Source organism: Castor canadensis, chromosome 15 (genome assembly GCF_047511655.1).
Source record: "Castor canadensis chromosome 15, mCasCan1.hap1v2, whole genome shotgun sequence".
Taxonomy (NCBI): domain Eukaryota; kingdom Metazoa; phylum Chordata; class Mammalia; order Rodentia; family Castoridae; genus Castor; species Castor canadensis.
Genome location: NC_133400.1, coordinates 107956 through 133321, shown reverse-complemented (window position 1 = coordinate 133321; position 25366 = coordinate 107956). Strand labels below are relative to the sequence as shown.

General features: G+C 53.3%; 3 protein-coding genes across 6 annotated transcripts in view; all 3 read left to right on the top strand.

The window, feature by feature from the left end:
* Positions 1-5946, top strand: part of Tcf25 (TCF25 ribosome quality control complex subunit) — a 31028-nt gene extending 25082 nt beyond the window's left edge. For 3 of the 4 annotated variants that reach the window (XM_074055446.1, XM_020173603.2, XM_020173602.2), the window contains 5 exons: positions 743-901; positions 2295-2385; positions 3370-3449; positions 5177-5249; positions 5643-5946. In XM_074055446.1, coding sequence (XP_073911547.1) covers positions 743-901; positions 2295-2385; positions 3370-3449; positions 5177-5249; positions 5643-5801 — 562 coding nt within the window. In that variant the 3' untranslated portion in view covers positions 5802-5946. The remainder of the gene's footprint in view (positions 1-742; positions 902-2294; positions 2386-3369; positions 3450-5176; positions 5250-5642) is intronic. The other variant, XM_074055445.1, reaches the window with a different exon arrangement.
* Positions 5947-10040: 4094 nt separating this feature from the next.
* Mc1r (melanocortin 1 receptor) lies at positions 10041-14223 on the top strand. The gene has a single exon (XM_074055447.1). The coding sequence runs from the start codon at positions 10908-10910 to the stop codon at positions 11862-11864; it is 957 nt and encodes a 318-aa protein (XP_073911548.1). The 5' UTR covers positions 10041-10907; the 3' UTR covers positions 11865-14223.
* A 940-nt stretch (positions 14224-15163) lies between these two features.
* Positions 15164-23985, top strand: Tubb3 (tubulin beta 3 class III). Its single transcript, XM_020173604.2, has 4 exons — positions 15164-15317; positions 21118-21226; positions 21733-21843; positions 22558-23985. Exons 1-4 carry the CDS (start codon positions 15261-15263, stop codon positions 23631-23633), a joined length of 1353 nt encoding a protein of 450 aa, XP_020029193.1. The 5' UTR covers positions 15164-15260; the 3' UTR covers positions 23634-23985.
* The last annotated feature ends 1381 nt before the right edge of the window (positions 23986-25366 follow it).

Sequence of the window (25366 nt, the reverse complement as noted above, 5' to 3'; positions counted from 1 at the left end):
GGGCTCCATGGGCACCTACCTCCCTCAGCCCTCATGGCAGCAGAGGGGCTGTGGTGTGCTGGCAGCACTTGGGGCTGCCACCCTTTGCACCTGCACCCCCCCCCCCCATTATGGTAACCTTGGAAGTAGGAAGTGTCTGGGGGAGCTGGGATTGCTGTTCCGGTGATGAAGGCTCTGAAGCCCACATCCATGTACAAGACACCCTCACCTCTGTGAGAAAATCTACTGGTGGAGCAATTGAGCAGCCTAAAAAATAAGGTTCACAAAGATGCCTCTTTATGAGATTGGGGAGCAGGGTGTGAGGTCAGATGGCATCACCCATCTGAGGTGCTTGGCATGGGAGCAGAGAGACTAGTGAGCTCATTATCTCCCTATCATCAGTGTTTCCCAGATTCTGCATTGGCACGTGTCACCTTTCTCAAATTTCTCATAAATAAGAAGAGACATACATGAAGAATGCTTTGTGTGGGGAGCATCAGCAGGCTGCTGGCCAGTCTCCAGGGCCTACTCCATGCAGACACATACCTACACATTCTTAAGTTCTTATATTTCTATTGAGTGACTACTCATAGTACTGAAGAATGCAGACAACTCAGAAGACCCAGAGAAGCAGACCTGTGTGCCCTACCCCTCAGAAGGTGTAGTGTCCAGTTTGGCATACCACTGGGTTTGCCCTGGATATCCTTTTCCACCAGTGGGACCCAGGCAGGGGGTTCTGCTTACAAGCCCTACTCTTCCACAGCCAGCCCCCTGCCCTGAGCCAGCTGGTGAGTCTGTACCTTGGGAGGTCACATTTTCTCTGGAAAGAACCTGCCACCATGAGCTGGCTGGAAGAAAATGTCCGAGAGGTTTTGCAGGCAGTGGATGCTGGGGACCCCACCGTGGAGGCCTGTGAGAACAGGTAAGCTGGGTTAGGCTTGCTGAAGCTTGTCCTGGAGGGTGTGTGTGAGAGCCAGGCACAGGGAGGGTGCCTTACTGGTATCAGCACCTCCCATGCCCCTCTTTGGAGGTCATAAACAGCACCTCCCATGCCCCTCTTTGGAGGACAGCAGGGGCTGTGAGCAGTTTGGTCTCTACCATGAGCCTAAGGGGGCACTCCTGAGAGGCTGAGGGAGCAAGTATGTGCACAGTGGCACACTGACCCTGAGATTGCTGCGTGGTTGCTACTGCTGTCCACATGGAATTGTGTGTGTGGTCATTTGGGTATTCCAGTGCTTTGCTCCATTTGTTTTGATTGTAGACTTTGCTTCCATGGGTGATTCCCAGAGTCTCCTGTCGCCTTCCTGGCAAAAATTTAAGCCAGCAGGCACCCAGGGCAACTGAGTTGGCTTCTGCATGTGGGGATTTTGGTGCCTGATAACCTGGTGTGCTGCATTTGAGAAACACTTTCTTGCTTGCTTGTACAGTTTGTCTGGTCTGTGGCCCTGGTCAGTGCCCTCACTCTGGGAATGGCTGTGGCCAGGCTGGCTGGCAAACCAGGGCCTCTGCTCTGTGCTGGCCACACCATCTCCCTGGGATGCCAAGGAAAGGTCCTTTTGCTGTGGACTTGAGGCTGAGCCCCAGGATGTCTAAATAGACAAGAAGGTGACAAGGAGATGCCAATGCTCCCAGCCCTCTCATTCACATGAACAATTGCTGGCCTGGACACGTCTCAAGGCCGGAACACATTTTGTTCCCTGCAACTGTCTCCCTGGCTCAATGTCCAGAAGAAAGCAGGCCCCTACAGTGGTAGTGAAGATGGACACAAGTGGGCCCCTGCTGTGGAAACTGACTTAAGTGAACTACCACCAGCTACTGGCTGCAACTGTTGTCACTCTCATGTCAGGAGTGAGGAGACCTAGCTGCAGGCCATGCTTGCTGGGGTTTGTCTCCAGAGTCGGCTCTTATTGCAGTGCTAGGGACTAGCCATTGCAGTCTCCACCTGATTGTGAGGTGGGAAGCTCTTGAGAACTAGAGATTGAGAGAGCAAAGTTGTGTTGAATTGGTTATTTTGTTGTTTTTGGTGGGACTGGGGTTTGAACTCAAGGCTTCACACTTGCAAAGCACACACTCTACTATTTGAACCATACCTCCAGTACGTTTTACCCTGGTTATTTTGGAGATGGTGTCTTGTGAAATCTTTGCCCAGGCTGGGCTCAAATGGCGATCCTCTTGATCTCAGCCTCCCTGGTAGCTAGGATTACAGGTATGAGCCTCTGGTGCCTGGCTTGAGCTGGGTTTTTTCCAGGGCACTGGGGGTGGCATGGTGTTTCTCACAGTGAACACTAGTTCATATGTTGTTTTCCTGGCCTCAGGCGGAAAGTGCTCTACCAGCGTGCACCCAGAAATATCCACCGCCATGTGATCCTCTCAGAGATCAAGGAGGCTGTTGCAGCTCTGCCCCCGGTAAGCAAGAATGCTGAAAATGGGGGCTTTGTGTGTACCCGTCAGGTGTGCTCACATACTGGCATGGAAACAGAGCTGAGCTAATGCAGAGGGCTCTTCTCAGCTGGCTGGATGTTGGGCACAGCCAGGTCCCACTGTGCCATGGCTTTGATGAGCTGCTATACCATGGCATCAGGCCATGTGCCACTCTGCAGTAGGGCTGGCCTTGCCCTTACTGCCCCTGTACTATGCTTGTGGTGGAGCATTGTCTGCTGCTGTCTGAAAACCTAGAGGGATGCGACTGGAGAAGCAGGAAGTGTGGCAGGCCTGGGTGGCCAGACTACAGGCTGCATAGTTGAGGGCTCCCCAGCACCTCCTGATTTGATTGCAAGCTGCCCTGCTGGTCTTTAGGGCCATCACTGCCAGCCTCATCTCAGGCATGAGCCTCTCCTTCAGTTTTTTGGGTTGCTTTTTTTTTTTTTTCTTTTGCAGTACTAGAGTTTGAACTCAGGACCTACACTTTGACCCACTCCACCAGCCCTTTTTTTGGAAAGGGTTTTTTCGAGATAGGGTCTTACAAACTATTTGCCCGGGCTGGCTTTGAACTGCAATTCTCCTGATCTCTGCCTCCTGAGTAGCTGGGATTGCAGGTTTGGGCTACCAGCCCAAGCCTCTACTTCTAGTCAACACAGCACAACACTCTGAGTGGGGGCTGAGGGTGGAACAGCTGGTGTGCTAGCAGCCCTGTGTGACCCAGTAGCTCTTGTCTCTAGCCCAGGGTTCCACTCACTGCAGTCATTTGTGACACACATGAACAGTTCTTGTGTTTGCTTCTTTCCCCATACCCCACTGAGCAAGTGGGGTGATTGTGGCAATCGCCCTGCTGGAAGAAAGGCCACCCCACCCCTACCTGAAGCTTCTTGTACAGAAAACAACCATTTCTGCTAGATGCTGTGGCCATCTCCCAGCATGCTTCAGCATCTCTGTTTTATGTCCCTTTTGAAGGATGTGACCACGCAGTCTGTGATGGGGTTTGACCCTCTGCCACCCCTGGACACCATCTACTCCTACGTCAGACCAGAGAGGTACCTACCCCTGCTTTGCTGTCATGCTTGCACAGACCCAGGTCAGGACTTTGGGGTACGCTGGGTTTGCTGCCTGGCACACCAGGAGGAAGGAGGTAGACACGGGCATTCAGAGGGGCATCCCAGTGTCTGAGCACTTCTGTTGGGTTCTGTAGCAGGTGTGAGAAATACAGTGGGAAGCAAAATAAGAAACTACTTCTGGAGTGAAAAAGGAATGGATACGATCAGGGTACTTTATATATGTGCATGGAGATAACTGCAGTGAAACCACTCTGTACAATTAGTGTATACTGATTGTAAAAATGAAGGAAAAAAAAAAAGCACTTCTGCCTTTGTGGAGTGCACCATGCAATAGGTAACAGACATTAAAAGAACCTAGAGATGAAAATCAGATTGAAACCATAGTGAAAGCCTGTTGGGAGAGTAGTGTGAAAGGAAGCACGGGCCCTGGCCAGGCAGAAGATGGGGGCTGATGCTCTAGCAGTAGAGTCAGCAGGTGCACAGAGCCTGTGCTGAGAGGTAAGGGCAAGGCCCATGTAGCTGGGCTAGGAGAGCAGGGCAGTGGGATGAGAAGTGATGTGGAATCACATCAAGCATAATTTGTGGGCACCTGTTTGCATATGTGCAGCTTTTGGAATCCGAGTCACGAAAGGCCTCTCCCTTCCCTGCTGGCCTTCAAAGCAGGGTAGTTGCCTTGTTCAGACCTGTCACCCCTCAGTCCATCTCCAACAGTTCCTGGCGGTTCTCCCTCTTTTTTTGGCAGTATTGGGTATTGAACTCAGGGCCTTGTGCTTGCTAAGCAAGCCTTCTACCACTTGTGCCATGCCCCATCCCTTCTTAAGGGAGTGTGTGCCTGCTAGACTTTGGTGGGACATGTCAAGTAGAGTAACAACCTTTTATACCCACTGAATTCTCTTATAAAACTTGGACTGCTTTGGATGGGCGCTGGTGGCTCACACCACCAGCTACTAGCTCCTAGTAATCCTAAGCTACTTAGGAGGCAGAGATCAGGAGGATCTCAGTTTGAAGCCAGCCCGGGCAAATAAATAGTTTGCAAGACCCTATCTGGAAAATACCCATTACAAAAAAGGACTGGTGGAGTGGCTCAAGGTGAAGGCCCGGAGTTCAAACCCCAGGACTGCAAACAAAAAGAAGAAAAAAAAAAAAAAAAAAAAACTTGGACTACATGTTCGTGAGGAGATTGTTCCCTATTAAATTCTCCAGTAGATGAAGATGAAATGTTTTTATGTCTGTGGGTACCGACACGTCCCAACCAGCATGGTGAATGCAGCGCTTTGCTTGTCCTCACCCACCCCAGAGCATAAGTGTGGTCACAGTGTACATCAGAACTAGGCACAGGCCACATGTCACCAGCAGGGCCCTCCCTGCCGTACCATTGCATCTCCTGACTTTCTTTACATGCTCCCTCCAACCTCCACAAACTGAGAGAGCATTGAAACCACAGCTCTTCCTGTGAGCAAGGTGCCTGGGTCAAAACCACGACAGCCCGGCCAGCATCCTTAGATACCCCTCTCTTTCCCTCATTGCCCTTAAGTGTCCACAGTTCCATCTAACCTGGTCAGCACTGTCCACCACAGGACCTGGTCTGTTGTCTGCAACCTAGGGGCTCAACTCCACACAGCAGCTGCTTGCCCCCAGCAGGTGGCAGGGCTGTTTAAGTGTCTATTAAGCTTCCTTTTCTGACCTTCCTTGACTTTCTCTTTCAGGCTAAGTCCTGTCAGCCACGGAAACACAATTGCCCTCTTCTTCCGGTCATTATTGCCAAATTACACCACAGAGGTATGTTGAGCGTGTCTTAGCCTCTTCTGCTGAGTGGGTGTGGGCATGCTCATCAGTGCAAGTATCTGAAACCAGCCCTGGGCCACACAGGGCAGGGCAGGGCTGAGGCTGCATCCTGCCCAGGGCATGCAGTCTACAGGGGAAGTGTGGACTTGCCTCTTGGAAACTGCAGCTGCCATTCCAGGATGAGCCCTGTGAGGCAGGGTGGCTGCTCAGCCCCATAGTCCAGGGCTTGGATTAGACATACGTGTTTGGCTTGCCAGGGACCTTGGAAGAGCCAGGCCCAGTGCTAGGGTGTGGGCTGCCCTAGGCTTCACAGGTACCTCCCACCTGGGCCCCAGATCCCTAGTCTTAGCACAGACAGTCCCTGCTCAGATGTGTCTTACTGCACAGGGGGAGAGGCCAGAGGAAGGAGTGGCTGGGGGTCTGAACCGCAACCAAGGCTTGAACAGACTGATGCTGGCCGTGCGGGACATGATGGCCAACTTCCACTTCAATGACCTGGAGGCACCGCGAGAGGACAACCCTGAGGGAGAAGGGGATTGGGACTGAGCCGTCTGCAGATGCTGTTCCCAGCGCTGTGCAATTATGTTCCTGATTTCTGTTGTGGTCAGAATTAACCTGTTCCCTGAAGTAGAAAAGCTGAATGTATCATCAGCCTGCATCTTCATTCCCCTATAAATGTAAATGGGCCATGTTCTGCTGTGGATGAGCTCTCCTTCCAGTACCCTGGGGATCCAGTCTCGGCATTGTCTTTACAGCAAGCCCCGGGGGCAATGTGGGACCCACACCCAGGATTTGGGACCCCGGGTAAAGGGCACCACACGGTCTCCATTGCAGGCTCCCTGCTGCACACCAAGGGCCTCCACCCACATGCTACTCATTCATGTAGGGTCTCAGGCCTTGGGGGAACAGAGGCACCCACATCATAGCCAACCCTCAGTGCCATGCTTCAGTTCTTCTGAGTAGCTTGGGGCTGATGTGTTGGGGTCCCTCCGCTGGATGCCACAATACGTCCAGTCTGGAAAAAAGAAAAAAAAAAATGGTGGACTGAGCCATCTGTTGATGCTGTGTCAGAATCTGCATTCCTGGGGATGGCACCTGAACATGCTAAGCACACACTGGACTACTGAGCTACTGAGCTACACTCCCAGCCCAATAATTCTATTAGGAAACTTGATAGGAGTGCACAGAGTTGAAGGGGAGACCAACAAGTTTTGGGAAGAAACTTGTTCTGGGCAGGTCAGGGAGTACATGGCAGAGACCAGGAAATGAGTGCTGGGAGTGTTGACCAAGAACCCCAGCCCAGGGGGAGGGCTCGCCAACTCACTGGGTCCTCACTTATCTGGCCACACACAGGCCTCAGATTATCACTGTACCTGACCATGGAAGGACAGAGGTTGCAGCCAGAAAAAGCTAGAGGCCTGTGACTCAGAAGCCCACCTGCTTCTGGAAGATTCCTGGACATCCCTCAGAACCCTGACCTTCCTCCCCCAGGAGGCTGCAGATGAGACAGAAGGTCGAACCCATATCCTGGCTTACTGCCTGTGTCTGCAAGACCCTACTGCTGTTCAAGCTGTCCCCATAGGTTGTCTGGTGACCTCAGTAAGACAGGCACCCCTCCAGAAGTTCCTGATAAGGTGGTCCTGGTCCACTGTCTTAGAAGGCCCCACTGTTGTTTCAGCTGTCCCTGTGGGTTGTCTGGTGGCCCTGGTGGGACCCTTCCAGAAGTTTCCTTCAGGCCAGGGCCTAGTAGCTGAGCAGGAGCCCAAGGGACTGTGCTCTCAACAACACAGGACTGATAAGCTGGGCTCTGGGCTGGCCATGTGTGGGAGGGGCACAAGAAATCATGGCTGTGACTGAGGCCTGTGCCTTGTGCTCTCTGGTGAGAGCTAGATGTTAAGAGGAATTGCTACATCCCCGTTCCTCTTTCTGGCTCAAATCAGCCAGTAGAGGTGTTGAGGGTACGTACAAGCTGTGCTGCTTCACAAATGGGTCAGCGGGAGACTGGGGAGGGCAGGCCTTTCTTAAGGAGGCAGTCACCACCCCTCTCCCCTTGCCAACATAACTGGGTATGGTGGGGGATCTGCCCAGCTCCACGAAGTCGACACAATTAGGATGAGTCTAGCCTAAGCCTGTTTTATGTACACATCCCAACTTCCACAGCTGAGAAAAGCAAGGAGAGCCTAGCACTCATCCATTCAGGTAGAGATGAGAGATGTGATACCTGGAGCTGTAGCAGCCAATCCAGGAGTAGTGGTGCACCTGCACCTCTCTGGACCCTCAACCTCCAGAGAAGACTCCTGTGTGCTCAAGGGTAGGACTGCTGGCCAACTGCCCTTTACCAGCTCAGGGCAAACATGAAGGAAAACACCTGTTTGCCATATCCCAAATGGAAAGTTCATAGGAGGCCAGTGGCTCTCAAACTAAGACATGGTAACCACCCTTCTTGAGAGGCTGTGCTGGCCTCTGAGAAGAGCCAGAGGAGCAGTTTGACACTGCCTAAAGGCTTCAGCCTCCTAGGCCAGTCAGCGACTCCCTGTCCCTGCGGGGCCTGGCTCAGTGCAGGCAGCTCCTTGTTCTGTAGAGGCTCCCCAACTGGTCTGCACACAGAGCGTGTGCTGTGCAGCCCGCAATGCGCCTGGCCTGCCACAGGAGGCAGGTACACAGCCAGGAAGCTCCTCTTGGCAGCTTGTGTGGGGTGCCACTGACCAAGGGAAGGGCAGTGTGCTCTTGGTGTTCCCCACCGAGTGTACCCCAGGGACACTAAGAGATGAAATTTGAAATGCAGTTAGCCTCAAGCTATCTGACTCCATCCAAGGCTGGTGTTGCCTCCCCTTTCCCTACAACCACAAAGCTGACAGCTCAGCTTTACCCTTCTCACAGACCCCTGAACAAGTGTAGCCGATGGAATCCGAGGTGGGAAGTCCTGAGGCAAGGTCACCCCATTCCCGATCGCCAGGAGGAAGGATGTGCCTTCTGCCAGAGGCCAGATTCTCAAGCCCTTTGAAGTCAGGTTGGAATGGGGTGAGTGCTTGCCTCTCAAAGGCTTCATTATGGTGCTGAAATTACCAGCGCCCCTGGAGTGTGACATCACAGGAAACTGGGGCTCACTTGTGCCTGAGAGATGGACAGTGATCTGCACCTGATGGATGTCTGGACACCACGTAGTTTTAGGGTCAGTGATGCCAGCAGTCTCATGCAGACTCTCATGCAGAGAGTCAGTCTACTTCCGCCAGCTATGCATTGCTGCCTCATCAGACCTGGGACCCTTCACCCCCTTGGCAGTTGTCAGTAGGGAGCAGAGTGAGGGTCAGGATGTGGGAGGCAGCAAGCTGAGCTGGAGGGGTGGCAGTGTGGGCCCATCTTCCATACTGGTTTCCCTGGAAGCCTGGCACTCAGCACGGAGTACTCATTCTCTACAGGATTAACGGGGTGCATGAAGGTGTGTGTGTAGCCAGAAAGAGAAACAGGTCTACCAATTTGGAAAATGGTCTGAAGATGAAGATAAGCCTCTTACCCCTGCAGTTCCATTGCCAGGTGTCATATGCACACGCTGTGTCCTCGCAGAAGATGGACATCCCAGCAGCACTGTTACAGGTTGTGGCCAGAGCTACCCAAATGTCCACTGCGGTCTGTTTAGATGACAGACACTAGTTTTAGTTACCTGCGATAACAGGATGAAGCCAATAGTAAGGATGAATTTGAGCAAACAGTACAAACGGAAGGGTCCAAACAAAGCATTCAAAGATGGGCAAAGTTAACCTATGCTGCTGGAGGACATCACAGTGGCTCATGGGGGGGGCAGGAAGGTCTGAGGTGGCTCTGATACAGCCATGTCATATTATTGATCTAGGTGCTGCTTTTCTGCCTGTGTTCGGGTTGGGGCATCTGTCTACCTGTTTTTGTCATCTATGTACCTTTACATATATTGTACTTAGTAAACTGCCTGTGTACCCAGGCTGGCCTTGAACTCAAGATCCACCTACCTTGGCCTCCTGAGTGCTGGGATTACAGATGGGCACCACCATGTCCAGCTAATAAGTTTTGTTTTTTAAATGAAAGCAAAAGGAGAAAGATCTGTAAGTTGCAAACTACAGATGTAAGAGATGATTGTGTAGGAATTTGTTATTGGATTACACTTTAGCCCCTGCTTCTCAGGGCCCAGCCTTGCTGAAGTGGAGCAGTACCCCCTCCTCTTTGCTGTAGTGCTGGGGGGGCGCTATTTTCTCCTGGGAGCTGACTGGCTGGAGGGCATCCTGGTGCCATTCGCCAGTCACGTTGCTTCTTGCTCACCCTCATGGGAAGGGCAGCACGCAGCTGCCCACCCTTTCCTGGTGGTGCCCCATTTCCGCTGCAGAGAACATGCAGGCCCTGGAGCCAGGAACCACATCAGGGCAGACCTCTTGTCTCCAACCTTGGTGGGCCAGCAACCCTGCATAGTGCCCTGCAGGCCATTCGCAGTGGTCAGGACAGGATGTGGGAAGGGACAGTGCACACCCACTTCCAGCCTCTGCTACTCCCTCAATTCCTCCCAATTTCAGATGGGAAAACAAGGCAAAGAAAGATAGCACTGGCATTAGAGCCAGGCTAGAGGATGGCTACAGTGTTTTCTATCCCTGGTATTTGTATTAAAATCCATTCTGTCTCATCCATCCAGCTGCCTGACACCTTGTGGCCATTAGTGCTCATATGCCACAGCCCCCAAATCTACTTCAGGAGCCAAGTTGCTGTTATATGTGCACATCTCAGCTGGGAATGGGTGGTGCTGCCTGGGTGGTGTGAGAGTGGGCCTGGGTGTGCCCAATCCACAGTGGTGATTGCCTCAGGCACAGCAACTGGGGGAGGGGAAGGGGCTGCAGGGCAACTTCAGGAAGAAGGTGACTTTGACATGAGTCTGGAGGAAGGTTAGGAGTTTGGCAGATGGGGACAAATGGAACAGGTCCTGGGGAAGCTTGTATACATGAATGAGAGGCAGGTCAGTAGCACAGGCAACCAGGCAAGGTGGAAGTTTGCAAGGGTTTTGAATGCAAAGGTTGATGCTGTGCTGTGTGCAAGGGGAGGAATGATGAGGGGTGGGGTTGGGTCCCAGGCCTCTGAGTGCTGCTCATGCACCCTCTGGTGGCAGGCTGGGTGCTGGGGGGGTGCTCACACATTCTGGGCACAGCCCGTCATGTGGCCACCCTCGGAAGGTGGGGCTCTGTGGACAACTTTAAAGCAGCAAAGAAGGGCTCCATTCTTCCTGGGATCTCAGTCCACCCCTAGCCCAGAGAGGAAGGAGGCTGGGCAGAATTATCAGAGGCAGGTGACCAGAAGCTGGGAGGAGGTGAGAGTCTTAGAAATGTCCCAACCTGAGCTACCTCTAGGGAGGAGGTGGGGTGGGTAGTGGAGGTACAGGCTTGTTCACACCGGCAGTGAAACTCTTGTGAACAGAAGATCCACACTGCAGAGCTCAGGGTCTTAGCTGGGAAGTGTCTGGACTCTGCCTGGGCTGGGCAAGTGTGAGGACAAATCTGGGGATGACTAGATGTAATGAGGCAGACATGGGAGGGAAAGTCCCGAGCCCTCCCGATGGTACCATGAGCTGAACAGGACACCTTGAAAGTGACACCAGTTGGAGCTGGGGCCTCCATTGCCCCTTCCTGTTCCCTGGTACGGATGATGCCTGCGCAAGGACCCCAGAGGAGGCTACTGGATTCCCTCAACTCCACCCCTACAGCCACCCCCTACCTCGGGCTGGCCACCAACCAGACAGGACCCTGGTGCCTGCAGGTGTCCATCCCGGATGGCCTCTTCCTCAGCCTGGGGCTGGTGAGCTTGGTGGAGAATGTGCTAGTGGTGGTCGCCATCGCCAAGAACCACAACCTGCACTCACCCATGTACTGCTTCATCTGCTGTCTGGCCCTGTCTGACCTGCTGGTGAGCGTGAGCATTGTGTTGGAGACCACTGTCATCCTGCTGCTGGAGGCGGGTGCCCTGGCCACACAGGCTGCTGTGATGCAGCAGCTGGACAATGTCATTGACGTGCTCATCTGTGGCTCCATGGTGTCCAGTCTCTGCTTTCTCGTTGCCATTGCTGTGGACCGCTACATCTCCATCTTCTACGCTCTGCGCTATCACAGCATCGTGACGCTGTCCAGGGCACGGTGGGCCATCATGGCCATCTGGGTGGCCAGCATCCTCTCCAGCACCCTCTTCATTGCCTACTACAACCATACAGCTGTCCTGCTCTGTCTTGTCACCTTCTTTCTGGCCATGCTGGCACTCATGGCAGTTCTGTATGTCCACATGCTCACTCGGGCATGCCATCACGCCCAGGGCATCACCCGGCTACACAAGAAGCAGCGCCCCACCCACCAGGGTTTTTGTCTTAAAGGTGCTGCCACCCTCACTATCCTCCTGGGCATTTTCTTCCTATGCTGGGGCCCCTTCTTCCTGCACCTCACACTCATTGTCCTCTGCCCCCAGCACCCTACCTGCAGCTGCGTCTTCAAGAATCTCAACCTCTTCCTTGCCCTCATCATCTTCAACTCCATCGTTGACCCCCTCATCTATGCCTTCCGCAGTCAGGAGCTCCGTATGACACTAAAGGAGGTGCTGCTGTGCTCCTGGTGAGCAGGGAGGTGGCTTTTGGTTTCACAGCTAGGGTGCTGGGCAGAGGGAAATGATGATATCCAGTGGCCTGATTCCTGTGTGACCACAGGTAACCCCTTCCATTCCTAGTCCCTGTTTACCTAACAATGGACTAGATGAACTCTAAAGATATGGGAGCACAGACCATCTGGGAACAGGGAGAAGTGTAGCAGGGTCCTCATTGGCAGTTGTGGGGGATGGAGGAGGCTGGGATCCTTGAGACTGAGCATAGGGACGGACTCTGAAGAGACAATCTCTTTTAGAGAGCTCCACCTCCAACCAATGACTAGGCAACACTTACCCCAGTTTTTGCTGCCTTCACTTGCTGGGACAGCAAGTCTTTGGACTGAAACAGTGATGAGAGCCCCAGAGGAGCACTGCTCCCTGTGAGGGTCTCAGGAGAAGAGGCTTTGTGACCAGAAGGATCCAGCCACAACCACAAAGTGGGCTGTTTCAGGAGGGTAGCTCCCTGCCTCAGCAAAAGGACTAGATTTGCAGGACTGGTGCCTTGCACAAGGAGTCTACTAGATTTGCACAGAAGAGGTGGGACTGACCCCTCTGAGAGCCAGCTCTAAGGCTCCAGGGAACAATGAGAGGAGGGGACATGGCTGTTTGCCATATTCACCCCAGGCAGGTGACTCCAGCAATGCCTACTCTGGCTGCAGCAAAGGCTGTTGACTTGAATCAGTGACCAAGGCCTGGGGCTCAGAGCCAGGAAACATGCTGGTAAATGCTGTGCTCAGGTGTGGCCTCATCACCATCTGCTTTGGCTCCTTCCAGAAGTTGCTTAAAGTGTGAGTGGGGGAGGGCAGGGATAAGAGTCAGGAAGGGGAGAAGAGAGTCCCAGAAGCCATGTATGCCCACCTAGGTCAGGAAATCACAGTCCTGAAGGACACTGAGTGCCCATGAGAAGAGTATGGAGACTCCAATTGGGCCTACTAGCTCCTGCTTCTTAGCTTTGTCTCTGTGGTTATAAACCCCAGCTCAGAACAAGGGGACCCAGGCTCAGAACACATGCTCATCCATCACCTCTATGGTGACACTGTCTAGAATGTCTTCAGCTCAACTACACACTGCAGCAGCAGTCCCAGCCCCTGAGGTGACCCAATTGTAACCTTGGACAGACATGTCCTTTCCTGGATCCATTACTGCAACCCCTTCAGCCATGGCACACAGTGAATAGGACTATCACCCACATCCACTCTGAGCTGCCTCAGGAGCCTGTGGTGCAGTGTAGGCCAGGGGCTGGGATCTGCTCTCTGCCCAGCATTACCCTCCTGGGAGTGGAGTCAATGTTCTGCCAGTCCTGGGAAGTAGACGACCTCTGTGGATAGGGGAAGGCTGCCTGGAGCTCAGGGGTGGCCAAGTCCAGGAAGTGGCATGTGGGGTGAAATACACTACCTGGTGCTAGGGGTGGCAGAACCCCCGAGCCCTTCTTCAGCTGCTACTTATGTTTCTTGCTTCAGCGCCCACCTGGGGTCCTCCACAGATGCTGAGCACTCAGTCAATCTCCTCCCTGTGACAGGGAGTGAGGGCTGAGGTGCCCTCAGCCACCTCTGAGGCAGGTCTAGAAAGCTGCCCTTGGCCAGCCCAACCCATGCTGTCAGCTCCAGCCCTGGCTCCTGGCCTCAGGATGAGAGCTAGTTCCCGGCAGGGCCAGCCTTTGCTGGGAGACAGGACCATGAGTCAGCCTTCAGCCTGGCACCAGAGCCCTCTTGGGACTGAGGGGAAGCTGGCTTGGCCTGATGCCATCCCAGCAGGAAGGCAGCCCAGCTCTATATGATGCTTTCATCCTCAGACAAGGAGGCAGAGCCAAAAATGCTCACCCAGGACCCCCTGAATGGAGACAGCTGGAAATCAAGCCCAGAAAGTCACATCATGGACACACTGTGGGGAGGTGCATCGCTTGAGAACAAAAGGCCCATTTCTAAACTCACCAGACCGGGAGCTTCTGAGAGCAGTGACATGCACGGCCCATCATACAGCACCATCCTGTGCATAGACTGGACACAGGCACCTGCAGCTTGTGAAACATGCTATGTGTGGATCACCCATATCCCATAGTGCTGTCTGAGACCCATACTGAAGGATCTCTGTCATTGAATGTCAGAAGGACCTAATTATAAGGTGTCTCTGCAACATGTGAGCCCAACCCAGGCACCAGTGGCTCATGCCTGTAATCCTAGCTACTCAGGAGGCAGAGATTAGGAGGATCCGGTTTGAAGCCAGTCCAGGCAAATAGTTTGGGAGACCCTATCTCGAAAACACCTAACACAAAATGGGCTGGTGGAGTGACTCAAGGTGTAGGTCCTGGGTTTAAGCCCCGGGACTGCAAAAAAAAAAAAAAGAAACCCACATGAATATAAAATCAGTCATGTATATGTGCATACTGTTCTGCATACATTGCATGTCCACTTCATCCTCTTGTCCCCTTCTGACCACTAGACTGTTCTACACTAGTTGGTCCTCCAAGGGCAACTTCATACACGCAGTCTCCCTGTATAGTTCCAGTTGGCTCCAGACCTTCTCATCGCTCTTTTATCAAGAGTCCAAGGGTACAGGGTGATATTAGAGAATAAGTCAGACAGAAAGCACTGCCCACCATCCTCCATCCATATCCTGGCTTGTGGCTCCTCATGATAATTCCTGACGTCAATATTCATGGACTAGGGGCTATTTGCCAGGCACTGTGCATATCTGGGGGTACAAAATATCCAAGGTTCATTTGGGTCCTCGCTGCAGTCCCTTGGGGCACTAGGAACAGGAACACCCTCCACCGCAGAGAACAGAGACAGATGGACATAACCTGCCGCCCTCCTATAGCCACATCCTCCAATGCTTGCATTCTTCTCTGTGGTTCAGCGCCCGCTCCAGCTTTTCCTGCCGCGCCCATCCCAAGGGACCGGGAAAGCGCAGAGTACCGAAAGACAGGGATGGCAGAAAATGGGGGTTGCTTCCTAAACGAATGTGCAGGCCAAAGACCCTCCTCACAAAGCCGCAGGGTGGGGCTGCCGTTGGGGTGGAACTCGAGAGGGCAGCTGCGGGGGCAGGAATGCTAAGAACTAACGGGGCTTCTATTGTCCTCCCTGGAGTCCGCCGCCCAAACGGCAGGCCCCTCCTTTCGAAGGCGTGGGTCGGGCGCGGCGGTGTCCGCATGGCTGGGGCAGGCGCCGCATTGTGCGGGCGGAGCGGGATGCGCGGTGCTGATGCTGCAGAGCCCTGCCGCATTCTGCGGCGGCGCCTCGGGATTGGCCCGCTGCGCTGACGTCAGCCGGCGGGGGCGAGGCTGCGGCTATAAGAGCGCGCGGCGGGGGCTGCCCACTCTCCGCAGCCCGCAGAACTCTCTCGTTTCGCAGCCGCCAGCCAGACGCAGCCAGCATGAGGGAGATCGTGCACATCCAGGCCGGCCAGTGCGGCAACCAGATCGGGGCCAAGGTGAGGCCGCGCCACCCCCGCCGCTTGCAATCCCGGCGCGCGTCCCCGCGTCCGGACCCAGCGCCGGCCCTATGGAGGGTGGGGAGGAGCCACGCCCGCCCTCCTAGCAGGAACAAAGGGATTAGCCCATCCCCGCGCCGGGAGACAGGGGCGATGGGGTCCCCGCCCTGCGACCCCCACCCGTCCCTTACTACTGCTACCCTACCCAGGTGACTGCAGGCGACCAGGGCTGAGCACACGCCAGCGCTAAACCTCAGCTCCATCCACGTCTGCACCCTCCCCTACGGGCCTCAGCAGGCGCGGCTGGGGGCGCTGTCTGGGCGTGGCCCCCCCTTGGGGTTGCAACTTATCCTTGAGTGAGATGGGTGGGCGCGGCAGCTTTGGGTGGAGCTGTCCCTGAAAGCCATGACTCCCTTTTGCCTAAATCCCCTCTGGAAGAAAGGAATGTTGTCCAAGAGGCAGAGCCTTCCTCTTGTCTTGCTTTGACAACCCTCAGCTTCCTAGCCCCACCCTATTCCTTTGTTGGAGGAGTTGGGCCTGGACTCCGTGACCTTGGTCCAGAACCAGACTCTCCGTCGGCCCAGCCCTGCCTGGGCAAAGTCACCCTCCCCCCCACCAGGGACTGGACCGCGCCCACCCAAGGCCTGCCACTCGGGATTGGATACGGAAACAAAGCCCAGCTGCAGGGAGTGGAGGGCTGCGTCCCCGCTGGGCTCTTGCCCTCTATTGTTAGCCCACCTTACAGATGTTGGGGCTGAGGCAGGAAGAGGCGTTGGTGCAGCGACTCTGCAGGGAGCCTCAGGAGGTGACCTCATCCTCACCCAAACTCGAGAAGCAGCTGCCCTATTCCAAGTCGTGGGGGTCTTGTCTCTTGCTCAAGGTCACACAGCAAGTGGAAGACAGCGCCGGCTGCCTAGGCTACCCTCTCAGCTGTCAGTCCCCTGCAGACGCCCAACCTGAGGGTGGGTGGGTGGGACCTGCTGCCTTAAGGGATTTTCTCACAGAACAATATGGGGGTGGGGGGCGCTTTCTCAGGACCCAGGAGCCCGGGGACCCAGCTTAGGTGTGGAACTGTTCCCTGAAGGAGGCAGTGGGGGAGACAGGTCCTGAAGGGGAAGGGGCCAGGCAAAGACGTCGCTGGAGGCTGTTGCCATGGAAACAAGGCAGGAACAAAAAGCTAATTACAATGGGCTGGGGCAGCCACGTGGCTGACATGTAAATTGCTAGTTTGGTTCTAGGGTGTAGGTGCCTCTGAGGGGGAGGAGGCGATGCCAGGGAGACTCCCTAATCACAGAGGAGACAGCTGTGCCTGGTTTAGAAGGGGGCTTGGGGGAGGGGAGGCCTGGGGCCAGGAGCCTCAGATCCAATCAGGACTCCTGGGGCAGTTGCTGACAGCTGCCCTGGCCTGAAGGGAGGGGCTTAGGGCTCATTAATGTGGTCACAGGGGCCAGGGCTTCCCTGAACATCTGCTCTTAGGAGGGTCAGGAGCTGGGGGGGGGGGGGCAGGGGGACAGGAGGGAGGGCTGGCAACCCTGAGGCCTGACTGGTGACCTTCCTTCTATTGCTGGGACTGGCCTACCACAGGCTTATATCAGGCAAAAGCTCAGGGCCTAGCAGTCAGGTCCACACCCCATGCTCCTCCTGAGATTCTGTGGGCTGCAGGACCCAGGCAGCTGCCTGAGTACTGGACACTGAAATCTGTGTCTCAGCCTGTGTCCCTTAGGTTTGCCAGTTAGTTTTTATTCCTTTGGGACTGTTTTTCTTAATTTCCATTCAAAAACTTTGGGTTTTTTTGACAATGGATTCATTTTCTGGAGAAGGGGTAGTTTGAACCGTTTTCACTGCTCTCCTTTGTGGTAGTCAATTGAAATAGTTTAGCAGTTTCTGTCCGGTCCCCAGTGACCAGACTGGAGGGCCAGGCCCTGTGTGTGGGATTTGCCTGCTTAGCATTCGCCCCAGACAACAGGAAACTTCTTGGCCATTTTTACTTCCCATTTCTGTAGCTGGTTGTAAGGTCCCTGGCATGGTCTGCATTGGGGTTAGGGGGCCATTTTCCCCTGCTCATAACCACCAGCCAGCTGATTGGGTGGGCAACAGGGGCTACTTTCCTGCTTGTAGGTCCTTGGGTGATACCTGGTTCAGCACAAAGGGCCACAGGCTCTAGGGAAGCAGCTGGCTGGGGGGTGGGGAGGGGCGAGGCAGCACTAGAGTTCTGAGGCTAGAAGCAAACACTTCTAAAGCAGCAACAAGAGCTCGTTAGCGATTCAAACAATTAACTGTGGATAGTGTGTAAAAGCACTGTACTAGGTGCTTTTATACCATCATCTCAAAGGATGTGGGAAGATGGGAATCACCCTCCTCCAAGGCTGAGAAAACCGCAGTTTCAAGGAGTGAATTACTTGCCTGGGATCATACCATGGACTGGCAAGGCAGGAGTTTTAGTCTATATATCTGTATAGGCATGTCAGATATGGGCGGGGACCCCCCCCCACCCCCGCAATCCAACAGGAGCAGATGTGACTGAGCCCCCCGCCCCCCTCGTGGTTTTCTTTGCTGGGGTCTGTCTGGGCTCCTGACCTCATTCTCCTCCCCTAGAGGGGCGAGGCAGTCTAGGAGCTCTCTGCAAAGTGTCTTCATGGATATGGAGTCTTTGTCTGCACCCGGCTGGGTGCAGGAGTGGCCTCCCCTTGGCCACTGGGCGGGGTCTCTGGAGGGGGCGGTACCCTGCTTGATAGCCAATAGGATAGGGTATTCCCGCCACACCCCCGCCAGCAGACAGGCTGGGCACTCAGTGTCCTGGGATGGGGGTGGGTGGGAGCTTAAACGTCCTCGGGAGCCGCACACCTCACTTGGTTTTTTTGGTTCCCATCCTGCCGCTGCCATTGTCCTCTGAGGCCCAAGTACTGGTGCAGCAAAGGGTCAGCACCGCGGACAGCACCTCACCCCTACACTAGACAGAAACTAGGGTCCCAACGAGACTGGGCAGGCTCCTGGGGTACATCATTACCTGGTAGTTGCCTTTTCTGTGTTGATCTATTTAATTTTCAGAATCATATTCCATTATTAAATACTACATAATATAGTTTACTGATAAGATTTTATTTTACTTTTTTTTTTTTTTTTTTTGTGAACTCCAGGCTTCAGACTTACAAAGCAAGCTCTCTACTGCTTGAGCCCCACCTCCAGTTTATTTTGCTCTGGTTATTTTGGAAAATGGGGTCTCAAAATTTGCCAGGAGCTAGTCTCCAGCTGTGATCCTCCTTATCTCAGCCTCCCAAAGTAGCTAAAATTTCACCAGCACCTGGTTTAATTACCCTTTTATTAGATTTTTTTGTTGTTGTTGTTTCTGGTACTGGGGCTTGAACTTAGGGCCTACACCTTGAACCACTCACCAGCCCTTTTTTTTGTGATGATTTTTTTTTTGAGACAGGGTCTTGTGAACTATTTGCCCAGGCTGGCTTCAAACTGCTATTCTCTTGATCTGCCTCCTGAGTGGTTAGGATACAGGAGTCAGCCACCAGCACCTGGCCACTTTTCTTAGTTTTATCTATGAGAACAGTTTTTAGTATATTCTTCCTGTAAAAAGTGATTTGTTTTTTCTCTTTTTTTGTGTGTGTTTTCTTCCTGTTTAAAAAAAAAAAAAAGTATGGGGATGTAGTTCTGTGGTAGAGCACTTGACTACCATGTATGAGGCCCTGGATTCAATCCCCAGGATCACGGAAAGGAAAGGAAGAAAAAGAAAAAGAAACATTATAGTGAGTTGGGCGTGGTGGTACACATCTGTAGTCACAGCTACTGGGTACTTGAGCCTAGGAGTTCAAGGCCAGTATGGACAATACATTGAGACCCTGTCTCAAAAATTTAAACACTGCAGATGAGAAAATGTAGCATTTAACTACCTTTCTCATCTAGCACCCCCCCCCCCAACAATATTAAAGGGTAGACAGTGAAAATTCTCTCCCTCAGCCCAGGACATGTCCTCTGGGACACATTTTTTCTATCTCTCTGGTCCATTTTATTTATGGCTTTATTCATAAGGCTTTACATTTTTTTTTTTTTTGTGATAGTACTTGGGTTTGAACTCAGGGCTTCCTGGTTGCAAGACAGGCATTCTACCATTGAACCACACCTCCAGCTGGCATTACAACTTTTAATATACCACCTAGGATATTTGAACAAATGAAGCCCATTTCTCTTGAGTGCTTTCATGTTCAGTCTGAGCTAGCCAAATGAGGACATAATGTCATGTCTGCCTTAACAGGTGAGGCTGGTCCAGCCACTTCACATTCTGTAAAGAACTTCATAGATGGAGTGGGGGTGTGGCTCAAGTGAGGTTCCAGGCCTGGAACCATGATCCTCCCTATCTAAGCCTCCCAAGTAGCTAAAATTACAGGCATGAGCCACAGGCACCCAGCTGACTTTATGTTTTCAAAAACAATTTTTAACTGGTCTTTTCTTTTTTATTTTTTTAAAAAAGCTAACATGCACATGATGAAATTCCAGCAGTACCAAAGGGTAGACATGTCCCCAGGCGCAGCTTTCTGTGTTTCTGTGAGGACTTCCTAATATAGATTAGCACATGCAAACTGTCTTTTAAACTGCTCTTGTCACTGAGCAATCTTTTCACAGCATATGACTCCTATATAGAGGCTCTTTGTTTCCCAGGCCTTCCTACCACTGACTCATGTGGAAGTCACTCCTGCCATGAGGACTACAAAGGAGGGCTGGGAGGGGTCTTGCAGCCCCAGAAGCCATACAGCATGTGACCATGCAGGCCTCCTGCCTGTCAGGACTTGTACCCCAGAAAAATGTCCTGGGATGAGGGACGAATGTTTGTGTTGGCCTCCTGCTTGGGAGTCTGTGTGCATGAGCATGTTCAGTCAAGCATAACTTTGACCCTTTGGCACATGCTGCCCTGCCCATATGCTTTGCACAGAGTAGCTTATCGAATTCTCACTAGTGCCTGTTATCAGGCCCATTGTACAAATAGAACAGCAGGGCACAGAACCTTTGTGGTCTGCCTAAGGTCACATACCTGGGAAGAGATGGGGCAGGCTATGAATCCTGAGTCTAGACCATGCTCTGTACTGCCCTGTCCTGCTCTGCTACAGTCATGGGAGCAGAGTTTGAAAAGCACTGTGTGTTCTTGCCCAAAAGGAAACAGGTGAGCACAGTAGGTAGTGAGATGAGCCCTGGGAGTTGCCAGGCTCCATGTGGACGGGCTGAGTGACTCAGGGAAGACATTCCTCACTCAGGAGCCCAATTCCCCCTCTGCAGATCCAACAGGGGACACTTGTTGGGAGCGGTTCCCAGGGTTCCTGTGGGTTGCGTTGCCTGACGCCAGTGATTTGCCAGATACCGCTGGACCCTGTCACTGGGCACTATTTGTGCTGACACTGAGGGCCACACAGTGCGACCAAGAACATGATGCTGGATCCCAGGCCCGTATGTGCTCTACTGCCTGCTCTGGGCAGCTCTCTGCCTTCATTTTCTTGTCTGAAAAAAAGTTATATTAAAGATGACCTCATGAGGTGTTTGTCCCTTTGCCCACAAGTACAGAGCTGGGTCTGGGATCCTGGTCTGTGTGGTAAGCTTTTGCCCACCCTGAGGGCCCTAGTCATATCAGCCTGCACAATGCGGTAAATAGATGTGCATGTCTACTCTTTTCTAAAGTGTCAGCAGGGCTGGTGGGGGGAGCCCATGACCCTAATTTTGTACTGAGGGATTCAGGCTCCAGCAGGGAAAGGGTCTGGCCAGTGTTACAGCTGCCCGCTCACTCCTTTGCTCCCCATTGCTGCAGTTCTGGGAGGTCATCAGTGATGAACATGGCATAGACCCCAGTGGCAACTACGTTGGGGACTCGGACCTGCAACTGGAACGCATCAGTGTCTACTACAATGAGGCTTCCTGTAAGCACCTGCCAGGGCCCCATTCTGAGCCTGGGGAGAGGGCCTCTGGGTGGGTGGAGTTCTAGTATCTGACTCCTAGTTGCCCAAAAGGCAAGCAGGGGTGATTAGAGATTGGCCATCCAAACTCACAGATCTGTCATGGAGTGAGATCAAACACACTTACTGGCCATCGGGGGGTGGGAGTGGGGCAGGCAGGATATGAGTTGATGCATCCTGGGTGACGTGGGCAGGTACAGAGAAGGGGTGATGGTTTGATCAGGGGCTATTTGGCAACTGGTACATAGTAATTTCTATAGCAAACTGGTCACACTGACATGTGACTTGATCCTAGCTGTCCTAAATATCAACTGTTGTATACATAGAGAGGTTGGAACTCACCATGGATCATAAGGCCCTGGCCTTAGGGTAAGAACAGGAAGCTAGCAGGCCTAGGGCGGGATTCAGAGGGGAAGACCAGGAGCCCTTGACCCTATAACCCACATTACTGAGTGGCCTTCTCTCCTCAGCTCACAAGTATGTGCCTCGAGCCATCCTGGTGGACTTGGAGCCCGGGACCATGGATAGTGTCCGATCTGGAGCATTTGGGCACCTCTTTAGGCCTGACAACTTCATCTTTGGTGAGTTTCCCCTGCTCCATACTCTATGGCAGAGAAGCCTGGGGAACAGATGGGGCAACGGTCAGAAAGTTGACAAAGCCAGCCCCTACTGGGACCTTATAGGGTAAAAACTGACCCTTCCATTTTATAGGTGGGCATTAGAGGAGAGACCTAGAGAAAGGGTTCTTTGGGGGAATATACCACTCATGCATTTTAAACAGAATGAGCTGTAAAACACGAAAGTTTGCAGAGTTGGTACAGAAGCGGGGGCTTCCAGAGGACATGAGTTCATAGGCATGTGCAAAAAGTCCGAGTGTTCTCATGCCTGTCCTCCAGTGGCAGGCCCCTGATGCTTACAAAACAGGAAGAAGGCCTCCCTTCTGCCTTGGGACCCCAGCATACCCATGTGTGTGTTCCAGGTCTCAGCCAGTCCTGAGTTGCACGGGCTCTGGGGCTGCAAGGGAAGGGCTGAACTACATCCAGGATGTCCTCAGTAGACACAGCAAGTCTCTGGCTGATCCCAGATTCTCAGTTGACATGGCACCATGCAGCCAGGTCTCCAGCACTCCAAAGTGATACTCCAGGGCCAGCCATGGTTGTGTGCTCAGTGGGGTGCTCACTTTATAGAAAACAGAGATACTGTCTTCCCAGGTGCCCTCTGGGGTATTTGTGCAGGTCCTGGAAGTCTTTAGACCCTTTGACCCCTGTAACCTTCACCTCTTCTCCCCCCCACAGGCCAGAGTGGGGCTGGAAACAACTGGGCCAAGGGCCACTACACAGAGGGTGCAGAGCTGGTGGACTCTGTCCTGGATGTCGTGCGGAAGGAGTGTGAGAACTGTGACTGCCTACAGGGCTTCCAGTTGACCCACTCACTGGGTGGGGGTACAGGTTCAGGCATGGGCACACTGCTAATCAGCAAGGTGCGTGAGGAATACCCCGACCGCATCATGAACACCTTCAGTGTGGTGCCCTCGCCCAAAGTGTCAGACACTGTGGTGGAGCCCTACAACGCCACGCTGTCCATCCACCAGCTGGTGGAGAACACGGATGAGACCTACTGTATCGACAACGAGGCCCTGTACGACATCTGCTTCCGCACCCTCAAGCTGGCCACACCCACCTATGGGGACCTCAACCACCTCGTGTCAGCCACCATGAGCGGGGTCACCACCTCCCTCCGCTTTCCCGGCCAGCTCAATGCTGATCTACGTAAGCTGGCTGTGAACATGGTGCCCTTCCCCCGCCTGCACTTCTTCATGCCTGGCTTTGCGCCACTCACAGCCCGGGGCAGCCAGCAGTACCGCGCCCTGACGGTGCCTGAGCTCACCCAGCAGATGTTTGATGCCAAGAACATGATGGCTGCCTGTGACCCCCGCCATGGCCGCTACCTGACAGTGGCCACGGTCTTCCGTGGGCGCATGTCCATGAAGGAGGTGGATGAGCAGATGCTGGCCATCCAGAGCAAAAACAGCAGCTACTTTGTGGAGTGGATCCCCAACAACGTGAAGGTGGCCGTGTGTGATATCCCACCTCGTGGGCTCAAGATGTCCTCCACCTTCATTGGCAACAGCACGGCCATCCAGGAGCTGTTCAAGCGCATCTCGGAGCAGTTCACGGCCATGTTCCGGCGCAAGGCCTTCCTGCACTGGTACACGGGCGAGGGCATGGACGAGATGGAGTTCACGGAGGCCGAGAGCAACATGAATGATCTGGTGTCCGAGTACCAGCAGTACCAGGACGCCACAGCCGAGGAGGAGGGCGAGATGTATGAAGATGATGAGGAGGAATCTGAGGCCCAGGGCCCTAAGTGAAGCCGCTCGCAGCTGGAGCATGGGGCCAAATGGCAGCCAGGGCCAAGACAAGCAGCATCTGTCCTTCAGAGCCATCTTGCTACCAACACTGCCCCCAGCTTTGCTTCCCACCTGCTCAGCACGGCACCAGAGGGCTCCCAAGTTATGTCCTTCAGTATTTATGACCATTCCCACCCCAACATGAGTCCACTTGGCTCTGTCCTCCCCACATAGGACTCCTCTGTTTCTGTGTTGCTCATTTGTCTCTGTTTTATTGTGGCTCCAGGCCTGGTGTTTTATAGTTTGTTTTGGTTCTTACTGGTTTGTGTTTATATTTTGGGGGGATACTTAATAAATCTATTGCTGTCAGATACCCTTGTCTGGACCTGGAGATTTCTTTTTATTTTGGAAAAGAGGGGCCCCTAATAGGTCCAGCCGGGTAAGAAGAGCAGGCAGGGTGGTCAGGTCGGGGGGTAGCCCTCATCTCCCTGGCTGGTGACTGAGGCTGGTCTGTGCTAAAAGGGATCTCAAGGCACAGCCCAGGAAGTGGGAGAAGGTACAACCATGCCTGGATGAAGCCCTTTCCAAGAACCCCTAGCACATTTCTTGTGACTCAGGAACTGTCCCATCTCTGATCTCCCTTACAGATGCTTACACTCAGAGTTACTCATCTGCACTGAGTCAGGTCAGACAGCCCTGAAGGAACTGGCATCAGACCTGAGAGGCAAGAAAGAGATTCCCTGGGAATTCCCTGATATGTTGGACATACTGGGGCTTAGCCTTTCCGAAGGGGCTATCAAGGCCACTGAGATGTGGCAACAGAACCCAGTGATGTGTGGTTGGCTCCACACGCCTCTAGTGGTCTTTCCCTGCAGCTGCAGGGACAGGCAACTGGAAGGGTTCTTGGCCCCCTTCTTTCCTGGCCGTGGCATATTGTCAAACCCTCATCTCCTGCCCTCTGCTTGCTGACATCCTGAAAGAGGTTTCAATGTAGGCAGCACCTCCTTATGTCAACCCTTAATGTGTCTATATGTAAAGACAAATCAAGGTGCTGCCAATCCTGGCCTCAGACTAGGGAGCTGAAGAGCCCAGAAGGGCTACATGTCTCCAATTCTGGCCCAGATTCAGGTTGGCTCTAGCATTCAACAATGGGCAATGCTATGTTGTCTCAGCAATTGCTGTGTAAAAAAATCATGCTGAACAGTCACCTGAAACAGCGATTTGTCCTGCATTAACTAGATGATTTTGTGGCCACTGGGATGGCCACAGGTCTAACACCTCACTCTTCAGTCACTGGCTGGGGTATAGCTGGTTTTGTCAGTCTCTCCTCTCCATTGGGAGCTCTCTGCATGGTTACCCAAGCTTCCCATAGCATGCTACGGTCTGAGGGTGGGCCAATGACTTACATGATCAGGGCTCCAGGTTGTCCCAAGGCCCGGTCAGGAATAGGCCCAGTATCACTGCATTGTATTCAATGGGCCACTTCAGATGCAAGGGAGGGGACCAAACAAAAATGTGAACTTCAGGTGTGGTCACAAGGGTTGTCAAAACACAGTTGTGACATCTCAAACTCCACATGTCCAAATTGGAGTTCTGTTCAAACCCCAGTCCCACTCAAAAAAACCTAAAAAACTAATTGGAGCTACTGACCTCTCCTAGTCCTGCACCCTCACCTCAGGGATGCCAGCACTAGCTTTCCAGGTGCTCAGGCCAAACCTTGGAGTTGTCCTTGACTCTTTCTACCACATCTGCTT